This window comes from Bombina bombina, chromosome 4 (assembly GCF_027579735.1).
Source record: "Bombina bombina isolate aBomBom1 chromosome 4, aBomBom1.pri, whole genome shotgun sequence".
NCBI classification, from domain to species: domain Eukaryota; kingdom Metazoa; phylum Chordata; class Amphibia; order Anura; family Bombinatoridae; genus Bombina; species Bombina bombina.
Genome location: NC_069502.1, coordinates 655,735,371 through 655,759,240, shown reverse-complemented (window position 1 = coordinate 655,759,240; position 23,870 = coordinate 655,735,371). Strand labels below are relative to the sequence as shown.

The 23,870-nt window shown below is 39.0% G+C and overlaps 1 protein-coding gene across 1 annotated transcript in view; it reads left to right on the top strand.

Moving 5' to 3' along the window:
- Nucleotides 1-23,870, top strand: part of TPD52L1 (TPD52 like 1) — a 202,365-nt gene that overhangs the window by 165,094 nt on the left and 13,401 nt on the right. Inside the window, exon 7 of the mRNA XM_053712141.1 lies at nucleotides 11,900-11,960. Coding sequence (XP_053568116.1) covers nucleotides 11,900-11,960 — 61 coding nt within the window. The remainder of the gene's footprint in view (nucleotides 1-11,899; nucleotides 11,961-23,870) is intronic.

Below are 23,870 nucleotides of genomic sequence, written 5' to 3'. Positions count from 1 at the left end.
ATTGCAAGAGGTTCATGAGCTATATTGAACAATGATGGTGATAATGGACAACCTTGTCTTGTGCCCTGTTGCAAAACGATAGGAGGAGAGCGAGCTCCATTTATCAATAAATATGAAATGGGTTTTGTATAAATTCTATTGATAAACTGAACAAAATTCCCCTTGAACCCGAACTCATCAAGAGATCTAAATAAATGTTCCCAGATAATTGAGTCAAAAGCTTTGACTGCGTCCAATGTAAGCACCGCCCTATCTGGAGTCCCCCGCCTCTCATCTTCCTGACTAATGTTCCATGCATAATCTAAAAAAAGTGGTAAGTTTGTGAAAATTCTTTATGGGGTTTCTTGAGGTCATAAACCCTGACTGATTCGGATGTATAAGATCCTGTAGACATTGCGATAATCTAGCCGATAAGATAGCCGCTAGTATCCTATAGTCGGTATTCAATACCGAGATTGGTCTATAGGAGGCAGGATCTTCCGGGTCTTTACCTTTTTTAAGGATAAGAGAAATATTTGCTGATGAAAAGTAAGGTGAAATAGGGTTATCTGAAGAGTAGTAGCTATTAAATAAATTTTCTAATACATCCAGCAACTCTTCTTTCAAGCATTTATAGAATTCCGCAGGAAACCCATCAGGGCCTGCTGCTTTATTCAACTTCAATTGATCAATTGCCATACTAATATCTGTAGTTGTAATGGGGTCATTCAATACACCCAGTTCTTCTGAGAGCATCTTTGGAGTCTTGATCTTGGCCCAAAATGCTTCTTGAATGGGACGGTTTATATTAACCGAGGCATATAATTTTTGGTAATAATTAAAAAATACCTGACTAATTTCCTGATTATCAATGTGCCTTACCTCATTGTGTTTAATAGCTACTATGAAATTTCTTTTTTTCCTACTTCTGGTAAGCCTTGCTAGATATTTTGCCGAGCTCCCATTAATTGCCCTATAATATCTGTTGATTCTTAATTCTTCCTCCTGTGATCTTTGTTTTAAAAAGATATCCCTTTCCTTCCTACGTTCTAAATATATATCCCAATTAACCGCCGAGGGAACAATCTGCAAGTTCCTGTACGCATTCTTAACCTTATTGGACAATTGCGTCTCCCTCATCTTAATGGACTTATCTTGTTTTTTCAGATAGGCCGGAATCTGACCCCACAAAACTGCTTTCAATGTTTCCCAAAAAAATTCTACCTTGTTTCTATAACTAGCATTGAACCTACTATATTCAAACCATTTTTGTCTGATCTATGAGCAAAATCTGGAATCCGATTTTCTGATTTCTAACCAAGCCCCAAAATTATAGGAGAATACTGATGTATACCTACTCCAGCTTGCTCCTGTTTTTGTAAATAGTCTTGTCATATGCAGAGGAAGGGGAAGAGGGGAGTGTCTGCTTTTATTGCTATAGAACCACTTTCAGTGGGTGTTCCAGCTACCTTTTCAACAGTGCTAAACTGAGAGCTTCTAAATAAGTATTTGAACAGTTTTATACTGAATTTTTATATCAGTATCTGTGCATATTATTCTTAATATTATTGTCTATTACATGCAGTTAAATTAAAATTGGTGTATACTATCCCTTTAATTATAAACTTATCCTACATCAATACAATTACAGTCCATGTTGTGGGCAGCAGAGTACAGTACATGCCCACCTGAATTTGAACCAAGAAAAGGGGAAAAAATGCTCTGACAAGTAGGCTGGCAGCACAGGATGTAATTAGACACTACTACAAAAATATAACTTATATAATGATTTATAATATACCTTACATAATATATTGAAGTAAAACATTAAAAAAATTATCAGAGCAATCCACTCTGTGGATGTAGAAAATGCAGTGATACGTTGGCTAGAAATTACATTAAAGACTGCTTAAATTGAATTAGAATTAATCACTGGTGAATCATTATTATATAAGTTCATATGAAGCAGATGCATAGCTCTGCATGCTAATAGGGCTCCATTCACCCTTGTGCAATTATGTATATCTAGACAGATAAACCATGAAAACCCATTCCCAAGTGAAATATATTTGCCATGAAAAAGGACATTTACTTCCCACAATATTATATACAGTCTGCTATGCTTGTATTTGAAGTGACGCATCCCTAATAAGCTTACTTTTTTAAATCTAAACTTGGTTTTCTTAAAGATACAGAGCTTATTCTAACACTGTAGTTAACATTTTCATTGCCTCTGAGAAAATAAAGCAGACGTATTTGTTCATATACTTGCTATGCATTAGATCACTGTGTGAACGTAATTTCTTTTGTGCAGAAAAGCTATATGAGATTAAAAACAAAACAATGACTGATAGTCTGTGTTAGTATTAAAACAAATAATATAACTGATATTCTGTATAAGTATTATCAATGGTCTATATTCCTTTAAATAAATTACAGATGAAAACTAGCATATGTTTGTTTGTTTTTTTGACAAGATGTTTATATCAGATCAAAAGCTACACAAACAGATCAAATAGAAAAGGGAAGAATGAACAGAAAAGGATGGATAGAAAATGGAGAGAGGAAGGAAGGCCTATGCAGTATAGTAGTGCATATTACAGAATGCTCTTTCTGTAGATTTTATTTTTTAAATATGTACTTAGCTTAGCATAACGTATTTTACCTCTGCTAGAGGGTTAACTTAAACACACAGGCAACTTACAAGTTATTAATTTCTGTATCACCACCTAGAAAAGCATACATGTGTATCCTACGTTCAACAGCTGTAGTTTGACTCCTCTGGCTGTTTAATAAAACAGAACTATTTCCTTTCTTAAGTACGACCCTTTATGGCTCTGAGAGATGAACCATGGTTTCCAAATGCTGAAAAACAGTGGTGATGACACTCAACAAATAACATGTACTCCATAAATTTATATCAGACTTCCTCAGAAACTTGAGAGACAGAAACAGCAGTTATGAAGCATAGTAACATAGTAACATAGTAGATAAGGTTGAAAAAAGACTTTAGTCCATCGAGTTCAACCTATACAAATCTAAAATACTTACAAAAAGCTCCAGTTAAGCTTAAATAACCCCACTAAAAGGTGACCCATTTAATACTAGCAATCATATCCATGAATTTTGTTTATATACAGAAATGTATCCAGACTATTTTTAAATGTATCTATGGTATTGGCATTCTCTACCTCCTTTGGTAATGAGTTCCACAATTTTATTGCTCTTACAGTGAAAAAACGTTTCCGTTGCAAAAGATTAAATCTCCTTTCCTCCAACCTTAAATTATGACCTCTTGTCAGAAACAATTTTCTTGGAATTAACAGAGCTTCTGCCATCTCTGTATATGGGCCTTGAATATATTTATATAAAGTAATCATGTCACCTCTCAAGCGCCTTTTTTCTAAAGAAAACAGACCCAGTTTGGCTAGCCTCTCCTCATCGGTTAATTTCTCCAATCCCCTTATTAGCTTTGTGGCCCTTCCCCAGAACTGCACTCCAAACTCAAGGTGAGGTCTTACCAGGGCTTTATATAGTGACAGAATTATGCTTTCCTCCCTTGAATCAATGCCTCTTTTAATACATGCTTATTAGCCTTTGAAGCCGCTGCCCTGCATTGTGCACCCATCTTTAGCTTGTTATCTATTACTACTCCCAAATCCCTTTCCTCCTGTGTTTGGCTGTCTTGTCCCATTTAAAAAATACGTTGCCTGCTTATTTTTACTTCCAAAATGTAGAACCTTGCATTTTTCAGTATTAAATCTCATTTTCCATTTACTTGCCCATAGTTCTAATTTTTGCAAATCCCTTTGTAATGAGAGTTCGTCCTGCTCTGACCTAATGACCTTACTTAACTTAGTATCATCTGCAAAAATAGAGATGTCACTATTTAATCCTTGCTCCAAGTCATTTATAAAAAATATTAAAAAGATCAGGGCCCAGTACTGATCCCTGGGGGATGCCACTGATTACCTTTGTCCAATCTGAGTATGATCCATTTACTACTACTCGTTGCTCCCTATCTTTTATCCAGTTATTTACCCATGAGCTAACATTTTCAGCTATTCCCAGTCCCTTAATTTTGTGCATTAATCTTTTATGTGGCACTGTATCAAATGCCTTTGCAAAATCTAAGTATATCACATCAACTGATTCCCCTTTATCTATATTTTTACTTACTTCCTCGTAGAATCTAATTAGATTAGTTTGACATGATCTATTTCTCCTAAAGCCATGCAGATTAGAACTCATAATCTTGTTTACACGAATATGCTCATCAATATAATCCCTTCAAATATCTTCCCCACTATTGATGTCAGACTAACTGGTCTATAGCTTCCTGGATCATCCCTGCTTCCCTTTTTGAAGAGTGGCACCACATCAGCTTTACGCCAATCCTGTGGTACCATGCCTGAGGATAATGAGTCTTGAAAAATTAAGAGTAGGGGTTTGTCTATAACAGTGCTAAATTCCCTTAACACCCTTGGGTGTATTCCATCTGGGCCTGGAGTTTTATTTACCTTAATATTATCCAGTTTTTTTCCTGATATCCTATAAAAATAACCCAGTTAATGATATGGACTGGCATGTTCTATTTTGTTCCAAAGTATCATCCAATGGTTCCTCTCTTGTGTATACTGAAGAAAAAAACTGGTTTAGTACCTCAGCCTTCTCCCTGTCATTATTTATTATGCTACCCTCCACGCATTTTAATGTACCTATATTATCCTTCTTAGATTTTTTGCTGTTTATGTACTTAAAGAACCTTTTAGGGTTAGACTTAGAATCCTTGGCAATTCATTTTTCATTTTCAATTTTGGCTAATTTGATTGCTTTTTTGCATGTTTTGTTACATTCCTTATAAATATTGTATGTTGAGTCTGTACTATTTTCTTTTAATAATTTAAATGCCCTACGTTTTTTCCTAATTTCTCTTAACACATTTTTATTTAGCCATAACGGCTTTGATTTTTTTATTTTGATTTTTATAACCATATGGTATTTGTTGATATGTATATTTATTTAATAAATTTTTAAATATTATCCATTTATCCTCTGTATTTTTATTAGAGAATACATTTTTATTTATATTTATATCCAATTTATATTATTTAATGATTTCCTTAAATCGTTGAATTTTGCTTTCTTGAAATTAAAAGTCTTAGTTAAACCTTTAAGACACTGCATATGAAAAGAGATTTCAAATGTGACCATGTTATGATCACTGTTACCCAAATGTTCTTTGATTTCTATGTTTGATATTATATCTGTATTGTTTGATAGCACTAAATCCAATATAGCTTTACTCCTAGTCGGCTCCTCTATTAATTGTGACAAGAAGTTATCCCTGAGAACATTTAAAAATCTATCCCCCTTAGCTGAATTACTAGTTTCATTGGCCCAGTTTATATCAGGGTAGTTAAAATCTCCCATAATTACAGCACTGTTATAAGCAGCCTTACCTATTTGGATAAGTAGTTGAGTTTCCTCCGGGTCACTAATGTTGGGGGGCTTGTAGCATGTTCCTAGTAATATTTATTTAGGATTTCCCCCCCCCCACACTCTTTATTTCAACCCACAGGGTCTCTACATTGTCACTTGTATCATAAATATCTTCCCTTATTGTAGGTTTAAGGTTAGGTTTAATATACATGCAGAGTCCTCCACCCCTTTTGTTATTCCTGTCCCTCCTAAATAAAGTATACCCCTCTAAGTTAACTGCCCAGTCATGTGAATCATCCCACTAAGTTTCAGTTATACTGATAACATCATAGTCCTCTTCTGCAACTAAGAGCGTCAGCTCCCCCATTTTACCTGCCATGCTTCTTGCATTTGTTGTCATACATTTAATTTTCATGTGCTTTCTGCTGCTACTCGGTGTGCTTTCCTCTATACTTTCTAATGTGACATTTCTTAAGTCATCCCTTCCTTGAGATATTAAGGGATTGTCATATTCACAGACTGATCTCTCTGTTCTATTGTGTTCTAACTGACCCTCCCCCCCTTTGCCTAGTTTAAAAGGTTCTCTAAATGTGCTACCATCCTTTCCCCCAACACACCAGCCCCCATGTCATTCAGGTGCAATCCATCCTCACTGTACAAATTGTACCGTAGTGAAAAGTCAGCCCAGTGTTCTAAAAAGTCAAACCCCTTATTTTTACACCATGTTTTTAGCCATGAATTAACAGACCTTAGCTCTTTCTGCCTTACTGCACTGGTAATATCTCAGAAAATATTACTTTGGAGGTCCTTGCTTTAAGCTTGCTACCTAACTCCCTGAAGTAATTTTTTAGGACTCTCCATCTCCCGCCGATTCCTTCATTAGTTCCAATATGCACCATGACTGCAGGATCAGACCCACATCCCTCTAACAATCTATCAATACGCTCCACAATATGCCTAACATGAGCCCCTGAAAAACAGCAAACTGTTCTATGTAAAGGGTCTGGATGACAAATTACCCTATCAACCTTCCTAATAATGAGTCTCCTACCACCAACATCTGCCTCAGTCCCTGATTTGTATGCCCCTCTTCCATGACTGAAGGACTGCCCACCATAGTATGCTGCTCTTCCACAACTAAAGGACTGTTCACTATACTAGGCAACACAGCCCTCTCTGACACTGCCACCCCTGAACTGATATCTCCAACATCTTCACTTAATCTGGCAAATCTATTGGGGTGTACCAGCTCAGAACTGGCCTGTCTCTTCCGCTTACCTTTACTTCACCCTCTAACTGTGACCCAGCTACATCCTGGAGTCTTCTCATCTGAATCCTCCCCATTCCCACTGCTGGAACCATTAACAACTAGCTCAGTCCTATCTATTTCCCTTTCAAGTGTCTAAAGACCACTGCTCCATAACCCTGTCCGCCTGCTCTGAGCAGGTGGACAGGAATCGCCACAATTCAACCCGATCGAGTACGATAGGGTTGATTGACACCTCCCTGCTGGCGGCCCATTGGCCGCACGTCTGCAGCGGGCGGCGCTGCACCAGCAGCTCTTGTGAGCTGCTGGTGCAATGCTGAATATGGAGAGCGTATTGTTTTCCGCATTTAGCGAGGTCTTGCGGACCTGATCCGCACTGTCGGATCAGGTCCGCAAGACCTTTGATACATAGGCCCCTTTTTATTTATTATCTATTGACTTGCATGTTAGCCAATTAGTGCTGTGTTGTGCTGACTTTTAAATAACTCAACGGGCATGAACACAATGTTATCTATATGGCCCACATGAACTAGCAGTCTCCTGTTGTGAAAAGCTAATACAAAAGCATGTGATAAGAGGCTGTCTGTAGTGGCTTAGAAACAGGCAGAAATATAGAGGTTTAAAGGTTATAAAGTATATTAATATAACAATGTTGGTTGTGAAAGGCTGGGGAATGGGTAGTAAAGGAATTATCTATCTTTTTAAACAATAACACATCTGGTGTAGAACGTCCCTTTAACCTCTACTGGTAGTTTACATAGAACAGATAAGCGCTTACTAAATATTGGCAGCCCTTTAGCATTATTGGCTCCCAATGACATAAATAAAAAATTATAAACGATAATTTGCACCAAGTTTACAGTAGATGGCACAAATTATTGTTTAACGGCTGACTAACTTTAGCCAAACATTATGTCTAGCACAAGTAGATGGTAAGGCATAATGATAGGGTACAATTGACATTTCACATAATGTACACTTTAAAAATATTTTACACTACATTAAAGTAGAAATAAAATACATCAAAAAGAATGAACAACAAAGTTGAAAGTAAGCAGTATGTTTCTTTATTTATATTTGCAAAATTAAATATATTACTAATGTATTTAAATGTATTCCAGTAATAATATATACATATGAAGTCCACCTTTGCATAACTACCATTATTCAGGAAAGCTCTCATACCCATACTACTAACCTGTGTGTATCTCAAGAGTCAATCATAGTTATAGGGATCTATCTATCAAGCTCTGAATGGAGCTTGAGGCCCCGTGTTTCTGGCGAACCTGCAGGCTCACCAGAAACAGCAGTTATGAAGCAGCGGGCTAAATCGCCACAATTCAACCCGATTGAGTACGATCGGGTTGATTGACACCTCCCTGCTAGCGGCCTATTGGTCTGCAGAGGGCGGCGTTGCACCAGCAGCTCTTGTGAGAGGCTGGTGCAATGCTGAATACAGAGAGCGTATTGCTCTCCGCATTCAGCAATGTCTGTGATTCACACTGTCGGATCAGGTCCGACAGACATTTGATAATTTAGCCTCAAAGGGACAGTCAACACAAAAATTGTTATTGTTTAAAAAGACAACGCCTTTACTACCTATTCACCAGCTTTGCACAACCAGCATTGTTATATTAATATACTTTATAACCTTTTAACCTCTAAATTTCTGCATGTTTCTAAGCCACTGAATACAGCCTTTTATCACATGCTTTTAATTTGTTTTTCACAACAGGGGAGTGCTAGTTTATTTGAGCCATATAGATAACATTGTGCTCAGGCCCGTGGGTTGTGCACTAATTGGCTTAAATGTAAATGTAAGTCAATAGATAAATAAAACAAAAATTATGTGATCAGGGGGCTGACAGAAAAGGCTTAGATACAAGGTAATCACAGAGGTAAAAAGTGTATTAATATAACTGTGTTTTTCTGGGGAATGGGTAATAAAAGGATTAGTTATCTTTTCAAACAATAAAAAATGTTGAGTTGACTGTTCCTTTAAAGGCTGCACGCACAAACAGTAATTATACACAAAAAACACAATATCACTTCACTTGTAAAATACAATGGATCAAGGTTGCTGCCTGCCGAGTATTTGTGTGCTGGTAAAATGGAATTCGGAATTATCTTATTTTTACACTTATTATTAACAACTTTGTAAACACTACCTTTGTCTTTAAGCAATCACTTAAAGAAGTAGATACATTTTTGTTTAAACTACTGTATGACAGGAGTTTGTAATACTGATGTTACATACACACAGACTTTCTGTGACCAATAACTATTCTGGCATCAGCAGTACCTGAATAATTATGTGCTATTGTTTCGCTAATGGCAGACACCCAACATGCACATCTTCCATAGGCAACTGAGCCTGAGAGGAAGCACTGACTCATTAGCCAAACACTTTGAAAACAATTAGCTTGTACGCTTTAGTGATAACCGAGACAAAAAAACACGCTAATAACACCATTCACCTCCACAGCATTAGACAACATAATTGTGATCTGTCAGTTTAATTTTCTGGGGTAAAAATAAGAACACTGATGTTATATTTAGTAGCTGAAGAAAGAGTGCAGGGAGCACCCCATGGAGTCCAGCTAGTTGTCTCTATTGTTTTAATTATCATTGACTAACATCCCACCAACGTATAGCAGTCTCACTACATTTTCTAGGAATGTTAAAATAACAGCAGATTATTATCATCATATTTATTCCTTTAATATATAATAAACCAGAAGTTCCATATCACAAGCTTATTAAGGGGGGCATCACTAAACATTACTTCAGTCACTCATCTCAAGCATGTAGAAACTCTCTGAATATAATAGACACAAAGGGGCCGATTTAACAAGTGTCTGTCCGACATGATCCGCTCAGTGGATCATGTCCGACAGACATCGCTGAATGCCGACAGCATGCGCTGTCGGAATTTAACATTGCACAAGCAGTTCAGGTAAACTGCTTGTGCAATGCCGCCTCCTGCAGATTCGCTAGCAGGGGGTGTCAATCAACCCGATCATATACGATCGGACGGATTGATGTCTGCAGCCTCAGAGGAGGCGCCTGATGGCTTGCGCGGAAACAGCTGCATCGGGGCCGATTGACAGCTTGTTAAATCAGCCCCTAAGCCTCTACAAGATGGGGGAGCAGTGAGTTCTAGTGTAGTTGTTAGTTATTATATAATGCCTGATCATTCAGTCTCACAGGTATATCAATGCATTGTATAAGGGACGGGTGTGCTTGAACATTATATAACTGATTGTGCCTGTTTCATTATTCTAACTAAACTCTAGAGATGTCTTGATAAATAGGCTTGTGAGTCATTGGATTTAAAAAAGAGAGAAAGAAAGAAAAATAGATGAATTTCTAAAGTGCTTGCTGCTAGAAATAAAGGAGTAGTAAACTGTATAGAAACTGTTTAGTTATGCATAATGAAACTACTTTACAATATATTTTCATTATTTATTTTGTCCTCTTTTAATGTAATTTAGCTCTTAAATTTGAGCAATTTCTAATACTCATGAAATGCATCTGCTGACATCTCAAGGCTAACTCTGTTGGCTTTAACTGATAACAACTGAAAATAAATACATTGTATACTAACTTTATGACTGTTGCTATGCTAGCCTGGTAGTCTGCTAATTGAAGCCAAGATTGGCTCCCCCCCAAATAAAGCAAATGGTGGGTGTAGTTTGGCTATTGAAAAATACTTGTTGCAAATGACTTGTTATACCAGCTGCAGGGTAATAAAACATTTGAGAAATTGTTTATTTATGTTTCTTATTGTAAATGAGAGAGCTGAAATTTCTCTCAGAAATCACAACCCATCAAAATAGACTAAGTTTGCAGAGAGATAAGGCATCCTTATCGTATCACTAAAATGCTTTCCTTTCTTATTTCTATAAAATATTTAGAAATAACAATATAACATTAACATTGTATTACTTATCTATTCCACACCCCACTGGGAGTGTAATTTATTCTGCTGGCTGTGTTTACACAGCTTTTGAATAGCCTATACTTAATTATAGAAACTTTCAGTACAGGGTTAACATAGGCTAAATCAATTTAATACACTCAGGCAGGTAAAACGAATCACTGGGAACATTAAAGGGAAGAACATTTTTTGCTAAACTGTACCTTTAAAAATTGTAATCTAACTTGTATTCTATTTTAATGGAGAGCTTTTAACAAAGTCAAATGTAGTCATTTTAAAATCAGGATAATATATTCCAGCAAGCTTGTTGGTTTAAAATGGTTCAGCCACAGTGTAAATTTAGCAGCTATCTTAGTGCATTCAGCCATCTTGCATGTTACCAGTCTTATCAAATCTAGCATATTAAAATGGAATACAATTATAATCTACAGTACACAGGTACTTGGTTTTGCAGTACAAGACTCCCTTTAAAGAGGAAAATTGTCCAATATTTTGTTTGTATATCACCATAAAGTTTTTTTCTGTGGACTAAACATTTGTCTTAAGTGCCATCCCACAGAACAAGCTAAGGAAACAGTAAATCTATGTATGTTTGTTCCTCTGGCCACATGTCCAAATGACTCTTGAGCATATGTCTTACTAAAGGTGACAAGGGCAAACAGATGTGGACCCATTGCCCACTGGGTAAGATATAGCTGCACCTGCAGTGACAAAATTCATACAGGTCAAAAAATGCATCTAGGGTTAGCAGCACAAATCTCTTGTTGTGAGGAACATTCTGTAACTGACCTGCCATTTTAGGTGGAGTCAACCTGTTGCCCTGCAGAATCTTTCTTCTGGGATGCTGCTGGACAATATTTCAAACGACAGCTTATTAAACCTTTTTTTTTTAAGCACCTCCCCTCAGCATATTCAAATGACTAAGAGGAACATAACTGTACCTCCCATGATAAGGCCTATACAGGCCACAATGACAATGTATATCTGAGTGGATCAGATCCCTTTAGAGCTGTTAATTTCTGTGAGTGATGCAAGTGAGCCACCATAGTCTGTAACCCGAGTAAATACCAGCCCACAGAACAAGCTACTAGGCTACATTCGTTCCCAGTTGACAGACAATGTGCATGTATTCCTAGGTTTAGAAGCCCATTATTTCATGTACATTCCATACAATGTGGAAGAACTTTCATATGGCAGTAAATAAATGTTATGTTATTTTATTGACCACTCTGTTTAAAAAAATCTGAACATTCTATTGTTTTGCTCCCCAGGAATTCTCCTACATTCAAGTCTTTTGAAGAAAGAGTTGAGAGTACAGTCACTTCTCTGAGGGTAAGGGATGTGAATTTTGTTTGATTTTCTTGCTTCTTGTTTCCATTCATTACACCTGCAATTAAATCTTAGTGTAGACATATTTCTGTTATATTTAATTGACATATCTTACAAGACAACACTAATATTTAGACCAAACTTAAGTCTTTTACCATTTGAAATGTGCTACCTTATGCAAGACATCCAAACCCATCCATAAGGATAGATTGTTTCTTCGCTGATGATCTGTTGGTGGACAATGACATGGCTTTATAATAATTCAGAAAGGGTGATTGATTCATAGGGGCAGAATTATCAAGCTCTGAAGGCTTGAAGGCTCGCCGGAAACAGAAGTTATGAAGAAGCGGTCTAAAGACTGCTGCTCCATAACTTGTCCGCCTGCTCTGAGGCTGCGGACAGAAATCAACCCGATCGAATACGATCGGGTTTATTGACAAGCCCTACGTGAATCTGCAGGGGGCGGTATTGCACAAGCAGTTCCGGTGAACTGCTTGTGCAATGATAAATGCTGACAGCGTATGCTGTTGGCATTTATCGATGTGCAGCGGACATGATACGCTACATTGTATCATGTCTGCTCGCACTTTCATAAATATACTCCATAGAATAAACTTCCACAAGAGGTGGTAATGACAAATACTGTGGGGGACTTTAAGAATGCCTGGGATAAGCATAAGGCTATCCTACCAACCAGATAAGTTTATACTTTTTGGAAATATGACTCTTATCTGCCGTCAAAATGTACTGTATGTTTGCATGTTTTTATGTTTCTATATATCTTGTTTCTTCTATAAAGGTAAGACGAGTCCACGGATTCATCCTTTACTTGTGGGATATTATCCTTCCCTACAGGAAGTGGCAAAGAGCACCACAGCAGAGCTGTCTATATAGCTCCTCCCTTAGCTCCACCCCCCAGTCATTCTCTTTGCCTACTCTTAAGTACTAGGAAGGGTAAAGTGAAAGAGGTGATAAAATATTAGTTTTTAATTTCTTCAAGCAAGAGTTTATTTTAAATGGTACCGGTTTGTACTATTTACTCTCAGGCAGCAGATGGATGAACAAAGTCAAATTCAGGGAATTAGCTGTGGGGAAGAGTAAAATTTGGCGTAGTATGCTAGCACCAATAGTGTGCTCATAAACTGTAAAGGTATGATCAATTGACAGTTATGCAGTGCTCTCTTGAAGTAATCCTGAGCACATGAGTACATATAAATAGGAGGAGTGGGGTTCCGTCTGTTCCCTTATCAGACCGGTGCCCCTTAACCACTATCTCACCGCCGGTACAGAGGTATTATATATGCATGCAAAAGTTCACAGCGTGGTTAGCTAGATAGAGCACTGTGGGATAAGAAGCAAATTTGTACCTTTGATCCTGCTGTTACCCACCGGAGATCATCCTCTGTCCGCTATTTACTGCTTACTGCCGTGTGACTTGTGTCTCCACTGGTGAATAACGCCGTGTAGCTCCCAGGGCAGCTTCCTCTCCAAGTGCGGTGTGTGTGTCGCCTCCTTGCCAAACGTCCCTGACAACAAGCAGGCTGTGCGGTCCGGTATTGCGCTCACTTCCTGCCTGTGCTCACTCCAGGCGGCCAATAGAAACAATGTGAAAGTGATTGAGGAGCACAGGTGAGAATGAGTTGCAACAAAAAGGTTTATTTGAAACGGCTTGCAATGTTACAACGCAAATGAGTGAAACAGAAAACAAACAGTGTGAGGGGAGAAAAACATGCTCCCCGGGGCTAATACATGACAAACAGAATCTACTGTAGGAAAGCAGACTACAAAAAAGACAGGTATACGCGTTTCAGCAGAATGCCTTACTCATTACCTGGAGATTGTGAGAGTCCCGAATCCATTCCTACATTTAGGCCTCCTGAAATCAGGGGGGATGGGGATGGAGGGGACCTTGAGTTCCAGGAGTATTGTGATATTAGAGCCCTGGAAACATTGGGGGCAACAGAGGGTGATCACACTACTGGGATGTCTATTCGAGCACCATCCTTTAAATGTAAGTCAACTTTTTATCCCCTACATAACAGGGGATCAATTCTTGAGAAATTCCAGCAAAGGGTAGAGCAAGACCTCACCAGGTTATATTATAGCTCCACAAGAGGCCAAAAACGGAACATTTCTGTTAACCACAAGAAAGCGCTGGATAGCTTGGCTAACAATGCTAATATTGTGGTGAGGGCCGCGGATAAGGGGGGTACTATAGTAGTACTTGGTATAGAGGAGTTTAAGGATGAGGCTTATAGACAACTGAGGAATCAGGATGATTATGCCACTCTGGCAGGTGACCCTACAAGGCTCTATCGGCGGCAGTTGGCCTCCCTTGTCGATAATGGAGTAGAGATGGGCATTATTGATGACAATACAAGGGATTACCTGTTGGTGTCCAACCCAGCAATACCTACCTTCAATCACTTGCCCAAAGTACACAAGTCTGTCCAGAATGTGCAGGGGAGGCCAATTGTAAGTGGAATTGGCTCCCTCCTGGAGCATCTGTCAGAGTGGCTTGATCAGGTGCTACAACCAATGGTGAGCTCACTCTGGAGCTTCCTTTCAGACACTAAGCATGTCCTCAATCTCCTCTCACGTGTGAAGTGGGCTGAAGATTTCTTATGGGTAACAGCTGACGTAAGGTCACTCTATACCTCCATTCCACATGAGAGGGGATTGGAGGCCATACGCTTCTTTATGGAAAGAAACTGGGGGTCAGACTCTGCCTTTGTGGACTATGTAGTAGAGGTAACACATTTTTTATTGAGCCACAATTATTTTGAATTTGGAGGGGATTTCTTTCTCCAAAGGCGTGGGACAGCGATGGGGGCAAAGTTTGCCCCCTCATATGCCAACCTATTCATGGGTTGGTGGGAGCTGTCCCACGTCTTTGGAGATGGCAATCCCCACAAAGGATGTATTATTTGGTATGGCCGTTTTATAGATGACCTCTTGTTCATATGGAGGGGCAATAGGTCTGACCTACAGATCTTTTTGGACAGCCTTGATGATGACGCCATGGGAATCCACTTTACCCATGAAGTACAAAGTAGGAGTATCAACTTTCTAGATGTAACATTGGTAGGTGAGCCAGGACAGACAATAGCCTCAGAAACCTATCGGAAGCCAATCTCGGGGAATTCCCTTTTACATGCAAAAAGTTGTCACCCGCAAGGAGTATTCAAGGGGGTTGCAAAGGGACAGTTCATCCGCCTGAAGAGAAACTGCAGCGATGCAGCAGTTTACAATAAACAGGCGGATGACCTAGAGAGAAGGCTTAGGGAGAGAGGCTATAGGGATTCGGTCATCTCCAAGGCTAGGAAAATTGTAGAGAGTATACCTAGGGACAAACTCCTTGGACCATCTAGGGCTTCGAGGGAAAGACTGAGTCCGCAACAAAGGACAGATGACAAGATCATTTTCCTAACAGAATACTCTAAACAATATGATGATATTTGTCAAATCATCAAGAGAAACTTCTGCATGCTGTCTGCTGATGACAGATTGAAGGAGGTAGTAGAGAGAGGCTTGAGAGTATCCTATAAGAAGAATAAAACCATAGGCAACCTAATAGCACCTACTAGATTGAAAACACAAGGCCAAAATGTGTCATCATGGTTGAGCTGTAAGGGCACTTTCCGCTGCCACCATCGAACTTGCGTGGCATGCGAGAAAGTGACAACAGGAAATCAGTTCAATTCACTAACAACTGGCCAAGCTTTTGAAATAGACACATGTCTAAATTGTAGATCCACCTATGTGATATATCTCATTAGCTGTAGGAATTGTTCACTTCAATATGTGGGTCTCACGACCAGGGAAGTCAGGGTCCGAATAAAAGAACACTTAGCAGATATTAGGGCGGGAGTATTATCCACCCCTCTGGTACAACATTTTGCAGGTATACATGCTAAAGATACCTCTAACTTCTCTTGGACCGTCATAGAAAAGGTCCCCCCACTGAAGAGGGGACAAGATAGGGACCGAAGGCTGGGGGAGAGAGAAGTATTTTGGATTTTCAAACTCAGGACAAGAGTTCCTGAAGGTCTCAATTCTGAATATGACCTAATAAACTTTTGGTGAGAATTTTTTCTCCCCTTTGTTACTTATTTCTCTCCCAGCCCGAGGTCCTGCTCACCTCTCTATGCCTCTTCATCCAAAACCGAGTAAGCAACATCTCGGGCTAGCTTCACGTAAGTGGAACTATAGTTTACTGCCCACATATTCTCACCATCTTCTTGGCCCCTGTTCCCGGTAAACCTCATTAGCAAGGTTATCTAGACAACAATTGCTATTGATGCAATACCATTATTTTGCTAGTGGATACTTGTTCACACTAGAATAACCTAAATTTTACCCTCCCTTCCAGGAACATTATCTAGGACTAATTAGTGTTGTTCACCGACTGTGCAATTAAAATATTTAGAATTTAGAATTCAAATGATAATCTGTATAATGTCTTGAATAACTATTCTCATATAATTTTCTGTATTATGTTTCAGAGTGTATGGAAGCAGAAGCTCCACTTTAAATCAAAGAGAAAAAAATGATGAACTGCATATTACCCATGAAACACATGACATAGTTAGATTACAAACCCTCATCTGTATTTTCCTGCATTAGGTCACCCTTACCCAGATAGTTAAAATAACTTGGATAAATTGGTGCCCCTTTATTTTATTTAATTTATGCAGTAATGATAAGTTTGTTAGTTCGTTTGTTCTTCAGATTATCACATAATACTTTAGGAGTTTCAATGTTAACACTGGCAGTGATTTTCTGTGTATCTACTGAACTTCGTAATTGGTTTGTTGTTTACACCTAGCAACAAGGGGGTGGGTCCCTAGTAACCAATAGGAAGCTGCCTACTAGTCTTTTTAAAGAGCACACACATTTACTTTTAACCAGGTAATGAGTAAGGCATTCTGCTGAAACGCGTATACCTGTCTTTTTTGTAGTCTGCTTTCCTACAGTAGATTCTGTTTGTCATGTATTAGCCCCGGGGAGCATGTTTTTCTCCCCTCACACTGTTTGTTTTCTGTTTCACTCATTTGCGTTGTAACATTGCAAGCCGTTTCAAATAAACCTTTTTGTTACTCATTCTCACCTGTGCTCCTCAATCACTTTCACAGCAGATGGATGAAGACTGCTGCCTGGAGGATGATGATCTTAGCATTTGTAACTAAGGTCCATTGCTGTTCCTACAGAGGCTGAGGAGTACAGGAAACTTCAGTGTGAGGAACGGTTTCATGCTATGCAGCAATGAGGTATGTTCAGTCATATTTTTTCTGGAGAGACTGTGTATTTCAGAAAGGCTGACATTATACCCAGGAGGGTAAGGGTAAGCAGTAATCCTAGAGCTAAAAGAAGGGCATTACTTAGCTTGCATTTGGGGCCAATTACATATATGGTTGACACTGAATGGCAAATGTTTGTGAGCAAACGTTTTTTGAATTTGGGAGTGCTTTAACATTTTTGTGGGCAATAAACGTGTTGGGCAACTTTATTAGGGCACATATGGCTTAACTTTCGGGTCTTAGAACCCACATGACTAGTTATAACCGCTCTGGTGCAGTTCTTTAAGGCTGAGGAAACATCGAGTGAGATGGGCGGGGCCTATTTTCGCGCCTCAGATGCGCAGTTAATTTGGTGAGCAAGCAGCAAGCTCCAACTCCTGAGGGCCCTGGTGTATGTTTTGGGCCAAATTGAAGCTTTTACCTCACACTTTCGATCCCTGAGGGCAGGTAAGGCCACAGCAGGGCTGTGGCAAGGTGCTGAGGTTTTTTTTCCGGATCTGGGCCTATTTTCGATCCGGTTTGGAAATTAAGGGGTTAATTGTTAAAAAATGTTGTGGTGCAATCTTTACTACCTATAGTGTGTCTACATACAAAATTTTTAAAAATTTGGTGCATGTTTAGGCTGTTTTGCAGAACGTGTATGCTTTTTTTCTCTTAAAGGCGCAGTACCGTTTTTTAAGATTGTTATTTTTTTCACTAAATAAAGTGTTTTCATGCTTGTTTGTAGTCATTACTAGCCTGTTCAACATGTCTGACATTGAGGAAATTCAATGTTCAATATGTTTAGAAGCCATTGTGGAACCTCCACTTAGAATGTGTCCCTCATGCACTGAAAGGTCAAACTCTCTTCTTTGGTGGTTGTCACAGGATCATCTGTCCAAGGGAATGTGTTTCCGCAGGCCAGCATGGGTCATAGTGAAGACGGACGCCAGCCTATTGGGCTGGGGTGCAGTCTGGAATTCCCTGAAAGCACAGGGTTTGTGGACTCAGGAGGAGGCTCTCCTCCCGATAAATATTCTAGAACTGAGAGCGATATTCAACGCGCTTCAGGCGTGGCCTCAGCTGGTGTCGGCCAGATTCATAAGATTTCAGTCGGACAATATCACGACTGTAGCATATATCAATCATCAGGGGGGAACAAAGAGTTCTCTAGCGATGATAGAGGTTACCAAAATAATTCGATGGGCAGAGACTCACTCTTGCCATCTATCAGCAATCTATATCCCAGGAGTGGAGAACTGGGAAGCGGATTTTCTAAGTCGCCAGACTTTTCATCCGGGGGAGTGGGAACTCCATCCGGAGGTGTTTGCACAATTGATTCAGCAATGGGGCACACCAGAATTGGATCTGATGGCGTCTCGTCAGAATGCCAAACTTCCTTGTTACGGGTCCAGGTCAAGGGATCCTCAGGCAGTACAGATAGATGCTCTGGCAGTACCCTGGTCGTTCAACCTGGCTTATGTGTTTCCACCATTTCCTCTACTTCCTCGTTTGATTGCCAGAATCAAACAAGAGAGAGCTTCTGTGATTTTGATAGCACCTGCGTGGCCACGCAGGACTTGGTATGCAGACCTGGTGGACATGTTATCTCTTCCACCATGGACTCTGCCACTGAGACAGAACCTTCTGATTCAAGGTCCGTTCCAGCATCCAAATCTAGTTTCTCTGCGACTGACTGCTTGGAGATTGAACGCTTGATCTTATCCAAGCTGGGGTTCTCTGAGTCGGTCATAGATACCTTGATTCAGGCTCGAAAGCCTGTCACCAGGAAAATTTATCATAAGATATGGCGTAAATATCTTTATTGGTGCGAATCCAAAGGCTACTCATGGAGTAAGATCAGGATTCCTAGGATTTTGTCCTTTCTACAAGAAGGATTGGAGAAGGGGCTATCAGCTAGTTCCTTAAAGGGACAGATATCTGCTTTATCAATTCTACTGCACAAATGTCTGGCAGATGTTCCAGACGTTCAGTCATTCTGTCAGGCTTTAGTTAGAATCAAGCCTGTGTTTAAACCTGTTGCTCCGCCATGGAGTTTGAATTTAGTTTTTAAAGTTCTTCAAGGGGTTCCGTTTGAACCTATGCATTCCATAGATATTAAGCTTCTATCTTGGAAAGTTCTGTTTTTAGTTGCTATCTCTTCGGCTCGAAGAGTTTCTGAACTATTTGCATTGCAATGCGACTCGCCTTATCTTGTTTTCCATGCTGATAAGGTGGTTCTGCGTACCAAACCTGGATTCCTTCCTAAGGTTGTTTCTAATAAGAATATTAATCAGGAAATTGTTGTTCCTTCTCTGTGTCCTAATCCTTCCTCTAAGAAGGAGCATCTATTGCACAACTTGGACGTGGTTCATGCTTTAAAGTTTTACTTGCAAGTGACCAAAGATTTTCGTCAAACATCTTCTTTGTTTATTGTCTATTCTGGAAAACGTAGAGGTCAAAAAGCTACGGCTACCTCTCTTGCCTTTTGGCTAAAAAGCATCATCCGTTTGGCATACGAGATTGCTGGACAGCAGCCTCCTGAAAGAATTACTGCTCATTCTACTAGAGTGGTGGCTTCCACATGGGCTTTTAAAAATGATGCTTCTGTTGAACAGATTTGTAAGGCTACGACTTTGTCTTCGCTTCATACCTTTTCCAAATTTTCCAAATTTGATACCTTTGCTTCTTCGGAGGCTATTTTTGGGAGAAAAGTTCTTCAAGCAGTGGTGCCTTTTGTTTAAACATCTGTCTTGTCCCTCCCGTTCATCCGTGTCCTGTAGCTTTGGTATTGTATCCCACAAGTAAAGGATGAATCCGTGGACTCGTCTTACCTTTATAGAAGAAAACTAAATTTATGCTTACCTGATAAATTGATTTCTTCTATGGTAAGACGAGTCCACGGCCTGCCCTGTCATTTTAAGACAGATTATATTTTTTTGATTTAAACTCAGTCACCTCTGCACCTTGTAGTTTCTCCTTTTTCTTCTTGTACCTTCGGTCGAATGACTGGGGGGATGGAGCTAAGGGAGGAGCTATATAGAAAGCTCTGCTGTGGTGCTCTTTGCCACTTCCTGTAGGGAAGGATAATATCCCACAAGTAAAGGATGAATCCGTGGACTCGTCTTACCATAGAAGAAATCAATTTATCAGGTAAGCATAAATTTAGTTTTTTATGTAAAGCACTGTGCTTGTTGCAAGGTCCCTAGAAAGGCTGAAAAGCAAAGTTTTTCAACTGTGCTTTGCAGCATTTTGATATCTAGTTTAAGGAATTTGCTTTTTGGCCTCTCTAGGGTAGGTGGGACAAGCACACTATTTTACTCACAATCAAATAGTGCTTAATGTCTCTTATGTGCTGCTGAGCCAGTAGCCTCTTCATATGAGAAGGGTGAGCTCTTTGGGACCTGTATGAAAAACATTAAAGGGACCTAAAACCTAACATTTCTCTTTCATGATTCAGATAGAGCATACAATTTTAAACAACTTTTCAATTGACTACTGTTATCATATTTTCTTCCTTTTCTTGTTATCCTTTGTTGAAAAGCAGGGATGTAAGCTCAGGAGTGTGCATGTGTGTGCAGCACTATATGGCACCAGTTTTTTTCAGTTTTGCAAGAATGTTATACGTAAGCAAGAGCACTAGATGGCACTACTATTTCCTGCCATGTAGTGCTTCAGGTTGCCTATCTAGATATCGCTTCAACAAACAATAAAATGAGAATGAAGCAAATTTGAAAATAGGAGTAAAAGGGAAACTTTTTTTAAAAAAATGTATTCTCTATGTGAATAATGAAATAAAAAGTTTGGGTTTCATGTCCCTTTAAGGAACTTAAGCAGTGATGAAAAACTTTCTCAAAGGAGAGGCATCATTAGGCTGTTTTTACTTGCAAGACTGGTGAATCCATTTTATAAATGATTTTTCTAAACTGGCAGTGAGTGCACTTCCCAGTGTGAGTGTTTACAACTAGAATTGCCCACCTTGTGTTGCATGCCCCATCCATTGCTGGCTCGCATTTTCATATGTAATTTTGTTTTAATTATTGATTTATAAGTTGCTTTTCCATTACTGTTGTGTTTGAAAAAACCTAAGGTGAGAGATTTAAAAAGTCATTATAGTCATATAAATCAAAGCAGCAGCTTAGTTTATATAAAACAAACGTCTTGTTAATTAGTATGTAACTGTTTATATAGCGGCACTCGTACTGGAATTGTGTACAAGGACATTAGCCAAACTGTGCATGGCCAAAATGAAGAAAGGTTTTAATACAGCAGTTTTGTAGCATAAATATTTGATAGTGTGCCAGGGTTAATGTTCACCTCAACAAAATATTAGACAAAACTGCATGGCTATACTTCAAAATTACAATATCTTTGTCCCATGAGTGATAATCACCTATGTGAAATGTTTTTTTTTATACACAATCCTCATATATTGTCACTAAGATTAATTTTAAAGGAACATAAAATCTTTGCAGTGTATTTTTTATTACTTACCTATACTATAATTTACCTCTGGAGTTTGGGAGGGGATAAAATAAGCATACTCAAGACACTTTTTAAGGGGTACGTCTCTGCACTACAAAACATTTTATTTATTTATTTTAATACAGTTTTAAATGCTTTAAACATTTATTTTGCAAGCAGATTTTTGCAATGTTCTGCTAAATGGATGATAGCAATGCATATGTAAAAATGAGTTAATGTTCCTTGTGATAATAGTACTGTTAAAAAATTCAGCATTTGTATGTACCTTGGGGCTGCACACAAATGGGCTGCAAAGTATTTCTGCTCAACAAAGTGCATCTCTTTCTAACAGAGAAGAGGTTAATATTAGGTTTCCATTAAGAATACAACATGAGATGAAGGGTATTGTGATAGAAATGTAGACTTGCCTCAAGAAATTTCCATTAACTCTTGATAGATCTATAGAGTACAATGATGTGCAAGATAATTTAACAGATGGCAGACCAAAATGTGTAGTGGAATTAGACACAGTGATGGGGGTTCAGCAATGTGCTATGCAAAGAAGTACAGAATGTTAAAGCACAGTGATATTCCATGTTACCTTGGAAACCCCTTACAGTGTTCCCTGAAAATCCTACTTTACTGATGCCTCTGTGAACAACAAACAGTTATGACTTTCGCTTACTGTGGCGGAAAGATTCAATTTAATCACACAGTGCATTGGCTTGTGCTGCTGACTAGAAAAATATCCATCTAGTGTAAATAAACAAAATGTTGGGTGTTATATTATCTCTGCAAGTGTCATGATGCCAGTAATGTATTCCAAGAGAATAGATTTTGTTCAGTAAGCGAATATTCTCTTGCATTATACATTGTGCATTAGTAGTAGACTCTGCCTATATCTAAAAACACTGTATTTTTTTATTTTTGTATTCTATGCATTTGGTATTGAATGTACTCCCACTACTGCAGAATAAAAGATCCTGTGTGAGTCATTTCATGACTTAAAGAGATTTAGCAAAACTGTGGGCAAATCAATGAAAATGCTAAGCTCTGTAGCAGAATCATTACAGCAATGTGATAAAGTAGTGATCTCTCGCTGTTATAAGCATGTTTCAGATACATTTAAATAAGGCACAGTCTATATTAGGTAAAGGATGCTCAACCCCCTTGTCACCCCCCCAAGCAGCTAGAGTTGCCAGCTGTTTACCACAAGAATACTGGACAAAGTGTTAGTGATTGGGCAGGATGATATGCAGAGTTACACAATGCCCCCCCTAAAAACTTTACCTCAGCTACCACTCTTGTTCCCACCATGCATATGTTTCACTACTGAGTAGTCATTTTGCACTTGGCTGCCAGTAACATACAATTCAATAATTTTACCTCTTTGTCTTATAGAAACAAACATAAATAGAAGTGATATGAGTCCCTTGACTGCCCCACTCTTCTTTCTGCTCTATATTTGTATTGCGTTGGAGCATAGAAGGGCTTATACATTTAGCTAACACTCGAATACTTAAAGGTACGGGATATCCCAAAATTTTCTTTCATTATTTGGATAGAACATACAATTTTAAACAATTTTCCAATTTATTTATATTATCAAATGTGCTTCATTCTCTTGCTATCCTTTGCTGAATGAACAGCATTGCACTACTGGCAGACAGCTGAACACATCTAGTTAGCCAATCACAAGAGACAAGTGTGTGCAGGGACTAATCAGCAACTAGCTCCCACTAGTGTAGGATATGTGCATATTCATTTTTAACAATGAGAACAAAGCACATTTGAAAATAGAAGTGAATTTAAAAGTGTATTAAAATGACATGCTCTGAATGTGAATTGGAAAGTTGTTTAAAACTGTGTGCTCTTGGAGGTTCCGGTGGAGGAGGAGCTCAACAGGTGTTGCTGAGCCCACAGCTCCAGCCACACACATACTGGCGGTGGATTGTTTTGCGCGCCTGCCCCAAGTCTTGGGGCTCTTTGTAAGGACAGCTTGGTAAAAGCAGCTCTGGAACCCTTTACCAGTGGCCCACCATCCCACTGGTCCATATTAACTTTTTCATTGCTTGGACTCAACTTGTTTCTATTGACCTACCCAGCCTAAAAACTATCTCCCACCACGCTACCTGCGCTCTCTGTTTTGGACTGTATCTCCCTCCCCCTT